The sequence below is a fragment of the Crocuta crocuta genome, unplaced genomic scaffold (assembly GCF_008692635.1).
Source record: "Crocuta crocuta isolate KB4526 unplaced genomic scaffold, BGI_CrCroc_1.0 scaffold348, whole genome shotgun sequence".
In the NCBI taxonomy this organism is placed as follows: domain Eukaryota; kingdom Metazoa; phylum Chordata; class Mammalia; order Carnivora; family Hyaenidae; genus Crocuta; species Crocuta crocuta.
Genome location: NW_027529573.1, coordinates 3,554,309 through 3,561,659, shown reverse-complemented (window position 1 = coordinate 3,561,659; position 7,351 = coordinate 3,554,309). Strand labels below are relative to the sequence as shown.

General features: G+C 47.5%; 1 protein-coding gene across 3 annotated transcripts in view; it reads right to left on the bottom strand.

The window, feature by feature from the left end:
- Nucleotides 1-601: 601 nt before the first annotated feature.
- Nucleotides 602-7,351, bottom strand: part of CHEK2 (checkpoint kinase 2) — a 47,721-nt gene continuing 40,971 nt past the window's right edge. For all 3 annotated transcript variants that reach the window (XM_077761527.1, XM_077761529.1, XM_077761528.1), the window contains 2 exons: nt 2,850-2,930; nt 602-1,545 (listed from right to left, as the gene is read on the bottom strand). In XM_077761527.1, the coding sequence (XP_077617653.1) occupies nt 1,456-1,545; nt 2,850-2,930 (171 nt within the window). In that variant the 3' untranslated portion in view covers nt 602-1,455. The remainder of the gene's footprint in view (nt 1,546-2,849; nt 2,931-7,351) is intronic.

Sequence of the window (7,351 nt, the reverse complement as noted above, 5' to 3'; positions counted from 1 at the left end):
TGTGAGTTTTGCCAGTGTGAGTCAACATCCCTGAGTCTGATTGTATATGGGACTGAGGAGATGAGGAATATTAGTTTGAGAATCAGGAAGATCTGGATTTGGTTCCACCTCTGCCATTTGCTGTGTGACAGTGGACAATTCACTTTACTCCTTCAGCCTGGGTTCTTCAGCTACAACATGTGGGCAGTCGGAGGACTTAGCCCAAAGTATCACTGTGAGGACTAGAAAAAGACAGCCAAGGGAGGGGCTTTACACAGGGCCTCCTTGGTCATTGTTGGGTCAACATGACATGCCCACATGCCTTATTTGCATTTCCAAAATCCAAGCAACTTTGAGGTATCTGGGTAGCTCAATCAGTTATGTGTCTGACTCTGGTTTCAGCTCATGTCAGGATCTCGCTCTTTGTGGGTTTGAGCCCTACATCGGGCTCCACACAGACAGTGTGGAGCCTGCTTGGGATTCTCTCTCCCTCTCTTGGTCCCTCCCCAGCTTGCACATGCTATCTTTCAAAATAAATTTAAAAAAAAAAAATCCAAACAGTTCTGAAGCCTGAGAGTAATCCATAACTCATTCAACAGAAAAAAATGAACTTGAACTGACATAAGTTTTCTCCAATCCTTTTATTGTGAATATTTGTTGCAAAAATACTTCAATGTTTAGTTTTAGGACTCTGCTGAGCGTTACACATAATAGAGTCAATGAATTCTTCCTAAAATGAGGAAAATTTCAAATTTTGCAACTTTTCTTGTCCCCTTGTTTCAGGGACTATGGACCTGTATCTTCATGCAGTGAGGGTGAGAATTTAAAACTGGTCCATGGGATATGGTAGCAAGATACCTCCCATCTCACAAGGGCTCACAACCAGCCAGTCTCTACTAACTCAACCCCAACCTTGCTGCGCCACTTTCCCTGCAACTTCCTAAGGGGCTTTGCAAATCTGTATGCAGCTCACCCAGGCTGATGCCAGGGATACGTTCTGAGAAACCCAACAGGTTCCAACCAACATAGATCACCAGACAAAAAGCACACAACTTCAGGGCCGCCTGCATGGCTCAGTCAGTTAAACGTCTGACTCTTGATTTTGGCTCTGGTCACAATCTTGGGTTTGAGAGTTCAGGCCCCGCACTGGGCTCTACGCTGACAGTGTGCCTGGAGCCTGTTCGGGATTCTCTCTCTTCCTCTCTCTCTGCCTCTCCCCTGCTCATGCACTTGCTCACTCTCTCTCAAAAATGAATAAACACTTCAGAAAGAAAGCACACAACTCCAAATACACAAAAAAGGCAGTGCAACTAAAGAGCTCATCATCAAGCAGAAGCACAAAGCCCAGGTCCCAAAGGGTTTAGAATTGTGTATTGACGATCGTGGAAAAGGTACCATCCCCATAATTACAAAACACAGACTTAAAGAAAATGGCAGCAGAGTTAAAGAAGGCGGGTTGTGTTCATTCAACCAGTGTCACGACACAGCAGCGCACACAGCCAGACGCTTTGTGGTGTCCGCGTCCTCTGCTTCCCCTTCAAGAAGCCGCTTTCGACTGGTGGAAGGCTGTAAATAAAAAGGGAGGAATGTTCAAAGAAAACCATTGGCTTAAGATTATCAAAGTACCCCACTAATGCTTCCCGTAAGTTTGAAGCATTTCATGTGAAACTTCTGGTACCAAGAATTATGAGTCGTCCCCTGGACATCTGAGTCCTCACCACGCCTCTCTGGGCTCAGACGTGTTTGTCAAATGGACACTTCTCTCTCCTTGTGGCTTCTGACCACTTGATGTAATACTAAAAGTAGGCAGCATAACCGCCCTCCCTCCTCTCCATCATTCTCCTAAATTATGAAGTTTAAAGGGACCACAATACCTCTTGCTGGGAGCCCCAAGTCTTGCTCTTTTGTGGGAAGACCACCTTTTGTGTGTGTGTATCTTTGTTTTACCATTGATAAAATGCCCAGGGAAAGTAGGAAGGGGGAATGTTATTCACCAACAGAAGGCAGAATAGGAATGAATAGACATTAAATTATACTAACAAAGAACTTTAGGGGAATAAAACTGTAATCAGTAAGTAACCGCTCACCCAGATTTTAAATTTTCAACAGGTTTAAATTTGAACTCCTAATAGAGTCTTCCAATTCTGCCTTGCAGGATACCTCTTGAATGACAATCCCTAGCTGTGCTTCTCTAATGCATTAAACTTACTCTTCATTATTAAATCTTCTAAGGGTGCTAGGGCCAATCAAGTTGAAACAGAATTGCTACTATGTTATTCCAAAAAATATTAAGCAATTGCTACTAAGGAGACCTTCCAAGCTCCTCATCCTTGCTCATTAGCTCTTTAAAACTGAGGCTACAGGGGTGCCTGGGTGGCTCAGTTGGGTAAGTGTCTGATTCCAGCTCAGGTCATGATCTCACGGTTCGTGGGTTCGAGCCCCGTGTCGGGCTCTGTGCTGACAGCTGCTCAGAGCCTGGAGCCTGTTTCAGATTCTGTATCTCCCTCTCTCCCTGACCTTCCCCTGCTCACGCTGTTGCTGTCTCTCTCTCTTTCTCTCTCAGAAATAAAACATTTAAAAAAAAACTTTTTTAAAATAAATAAATAAAACTGAGGCTACAATGGGGCACCTGGGTGGCTCAGTCAGTTAAGCATCCAACTTTGGCTCAGGTCATGATCTCATGGTTTGTGGGTTGGAGCCCCATGGCAGGTTCTGCACTGACAGCACAGAGACAGAAGCCTGTTTCAGATTCTGTGTCTCCTTCTCTCTCTGCCCCTCCCTGCTCACTCTCTGTCTCAAAAATAAATAAATATTTAAAAAAAAATTTTTTTTTAACTGAGGCTACATTTAATGACCATCATCCAGAATACCTGGGCTGGGACTTGGGATGGAGCTGTCGACTTATTTTCTTCAAAAAGCAAATTCTGAAATTTTCTCTTCATGTCCTCGTCCTGTGAAGAAATGACAAAAACTTAAGTGGGCTGTGTATGAAGAAAAGAAAGTTCCTAGAAAGACAGGGCTAGGCTGCCCCTAGAAAGAGGAAGGTGGGGAAGGACACCCAGTCCATCCACCAAAAGGCAAGCTCTCGCTGAGGCTCCAGGAGGGAAAGAACCTCACCTCCTCACCTCTGCCTTCCCTGAGGATTCTAATCAGCAGTCAATGATCAATCAACACTGGCTCCATCAAACCCACATGCCTCAGAGTTGTCATTGGTGCAGAGACAACCACAGACATCAGCGGTCAACAGACCTTCAGGACCAGCATCCCAGAACCTGAGAGATGGCAATGGGGAAGCCAGAGGCTGGGACTGGATCAGTTCCCTGAGGGTTGACTCCCTGCAGCTCTCCAAATCTTTCCAGGAGGTGCCCCCTCCCCATGCCAACAATAAGGTCATTTACTGGGCCCCCCTGAAAATTCTCCCAGCGAGTGCTACACGAATCACTAGGACTTCACAATATCCTAATGACAAAGGAAGACAGATGAACACGCCATAGCATTTCAGGGGTTCTGTGCTGCTAGAAGGAGAAGCGGGGAGAGGGAGGCATGTGCACACATGGAAATCCTGCCCTGCTGTCGGGGAGGGTAATTCCCACCTCCGGGAATGTTCACTTCTGCAAAGCCCAAGGATTGGCGTCTGGGAACCCTGAAAGGTAACCTGCAGCTCTCCCCCCCTTCAGAAAGGTGAACATCCAGGGTTAGGACGGGGCCAGCTGAAAGCCTGGCTCGGCCCCTCACAAGCAGCATGTGCACAATACGGACCCACAGCTGCCTGATTCCGAAGCCCCGTGATTCCCACTCCCCGCACGGAGCCAAGAGCAACACGGGGTGGAGGTAGTGGGGAGCAGAGGACCTAGGGCTGAAGGCCTCCACCATTCAGCAGTTTGATGCGTTTAGAACTGCAGTGTTCAGGGATTAGGTCACCTGTTCTGTATCTAGGAGCTGAATCGCCTGCTTCCATCACACGGTTTGCTGCATCACTCCGTGTAGCGCCCCACTCCCCATTGTGAGAACACCGTGTTCACCCGGATTCTACAATCTCCCTTAGGATCTCACCTGCTACATAATGCCACTCTCAAAATTCCTTCCCTTATTTCCTCCCATACCTGCTCACAGCCTTCACCAGCAACGCCCTCCCTGCCTTCCTGCCCATCCAGCTCACCCCCTTCTCATTCACTCAGTGAACAAATACTTCCTGAGCAGCCACAGGTGCCAGGCGCCAGAAGAGACACAGGTGTCGCCATGTCAGAGGGACAAAACCAACACTGAAAATGCTGCCCCCCAGTGTTATGGACTAAATTATCTCCACTTCCATCCCCTAAGTTTATGTGCTAAAGCCCTAACCTCCAGTGACTATTTGGAGACAGGACCTTTAAAAAGGTAATTAAGTTAAAATGAGGCCGTTAGAGTGGGGTCACAATCCAATATGACTGATGTCCTCAAAAGAGAGTGAGGGGTGCCTGGGTGGCTCTGTCAGTTAAAGCACCTGACCTTGGCTCAGATCATGATCTCGCGGTTCGTGGGTTCGAGCCCTGCATCGGGCTCTGTGCTGACAACTCAGAGCCTGGAGCTGCTTCTCCAGGGAGAAGAATCTCCTGGGAGATTCTGTGTCTCCCTCTCTCTCTCTGCCCCTCCCCTGCTCATGCTTGCGTGCGCTCTCGTGCTTTTGGTGTCTCTCTCTCTCAAAAATAAATAAATTTTGGAGGCACCTGGGTGGCTCAGTCAGTTAAGTGTCCAACTTTGGCTCAGGTCATGATCTCACGGTTCATGGTTCAAGCCCCGCCTCGGGCTCTGTGCTGACAGCTAGCTCAGAGTCTTGGAGCCTGCTTCAGAATCTGTCTCCCTCTCTCTCTGTCCCTCCCCTGCTCACGCTGTCTCTCTCTCTGTCTCCCTCTCTCTCTGTCCCTCCCCTGCTCACGCTGTCTCTCTCTCTGTCTCCCTCTCTCTCTGTCCCTCCCCTGCTCACACTGTCTCTCTGTCTCTCTGTATCTCTCTCAGAAATAAAACATTTAAAAATAAATAAATTTTTAAAAAATTTATAAAAAAAGAAGAGAAAGAGACACCAGGGATTTGAGCACAGAAAAAAGACCATGTGAGGACAGAGAGAAGACAGCCACCCGCAAGGCAAGGAGAGAGGCCTCAGGAGAAACCAGATCTGCCAACACCTTGAAATTGGGTCTTCTAGGCTCTTGAACTGTGAGGATATGAATTCCTGTCGTGGAAGCCACCCAGTCTGTGTTATTTTGTTACAGCATCCTCAGCAAACTGATACACCCATGTCATCCCCAGGCCAGTGGGCCTTTAGATGCTCTTCATATCGTGTGAACCTGTGAGCACCTGAAGCCCCACAGACGGTGGCCCTATTTCATCCTGAGGATCCCCCCACACTCTGCACCTACCCTTGTATCCCACTGCTCTGTTGTGACTGCAGTCGGGGTGGGCCCCCACCCAGGCCATCAGCTCCCCAAGTAAAGGACCTAACTTACTCTTCTCTGCATCCCCAGTAAGTGCTGGCACATGAACTCATTAACTGTCCTATGAAAGAATGCATGCATGAGGAGATGAAGTCACACCCCAATGCCCCAGATGGCAGCTCTTCAGTACAGACAAACAGAACTGACCACAAGCCTATTTTGGCCTGTACTTAAACAAGTCATCAATTAACAATAACATGAAAAAGGAGCTCATTAAAGATGACAGGTAATAACGGGCTATCTGTACTGTAAATACCCTTCCATTGAGACCTCTACAATCTATTCAAAAATATTAAACTGTAATATGCCTCAAAGACGAGGAAGGAATTCTCTATTTCAAGAAGTAAATAGGAGGCCAAGAAAATGGATGTAAAGGATGTTCCGCAAACTGAACTGTTAGTAACAAGAGAGACTGGAACTCACATTCCAAACACTTGGTCCAGGGCCAGACCCACAAAACCATTTGGCTTCTTCAAAAACACTGGATTTTCCCAAAATAAAACCTACACTATCACTAGCAGATGATTTATGTGGGCAGTATCTGCACTCTCGTCCTCACTCAGTGTTCGTTCTACCTTTTGCAGCAGAAACACAATGTGGACAAGAGAGTATTCAAGTGAGACCCTGTGGCAGGGCTGAACTTCACCTTGTCCTCAGTTGTTAGTAACAGTTTTCTTTGGAGACAAACAAGAAAAATAGGCTATGCTCATTCGTAAATTTCAGGCGGCTACAGACCCTGTTCCCTGGCCTAACTGGCAAGCTCCATTTGCTTCAAGGCAAACACAGCCCCTCCACCTCCACATCTGGCCCCAAGAGTTTCCCTATTAGGGCACATAAAAAGAGCCAAGAGGCATGTTTTTCTTTTTCATCAAAATTAAATCCCCACATGCAAAGGCACCCTTTGTTTCCAAATTCCTTTTCTCCAGGGTCCTGCTGTTTCAAATCTGTGTGGTCTATTAAGTGCTAAATCATCTGACAGATTTCTTCTAGGGGGTGCGGGGGGAGACTGCTGTTTCCAGGGCAATCGCCCAAACAAATGTATCTACTTTTTTTTTCTTTTAAGGATTTGTTGTTCTCAACCTGAGCTAGCCTGAGCAAAATTGTTAGGTGTGGAGGGCTGGAACAGAGCAAGAATAGAGGCAGTCTTCCTGGAGTTCCGGAAGCACAGTACTGAGGATCGATGGTCCCAAGGATTTCTTTGCACCAGGAGATCCCCACAGTACTTGAGCCTCTAGCTCAGGCTAGCTGGTCAAGTTCCCCATCCCCATGGGAAACAGACCAAATGGAAGTTAACAAAAATGGGTATGGCTGCGCTTGAATGGAACGCACTTAACAGAAGGTCTGACATCCATCAGAAAACCTGCCCCACGCTGGAGCTAACTCTAAAACCAAAGATTAGTCCAGCAAAGCCACAAAGGACTTCCACGTCTGGCAGCTAGAATGAGGTTGGGGTATAATCTAACAGCAGCCACAACCCCTTGGAGGGACACATAGGTAATAAAGACTTCAAAGGTGTAGGTGACTTTTCAGTAATGGCACGTTTATTCACCATGACTAAGAAGTGGGACCCTTAGTGGCACCTGGGTGGCTCAGTCTGTCGAGCATCCGACACTTGATTTTGGCTCAGGTCATGACCTCACAGTCATGAGACTGTGAGCCTGCTTAAGATGCTCCTCCTGCCCCTCCCCTACCCCCCCAAAAAAAGAAGTGGGACCCTGTATGCCCAATTACTTAGGCTTAAACAAATAGCCAGATCCTCCCCCAGAGAATTTGCCCTCCTGCTCCTCCCTCCCCTGTTCCCGTGAGGTAAGGCAGCTGGAATGCGGCCAATCCCACCTGTTCAGGGTGGGAGGTTTGAGGAAAGAGGTTGGAAAAACCCAGGGGGGTGGGGGTGGGGGTGG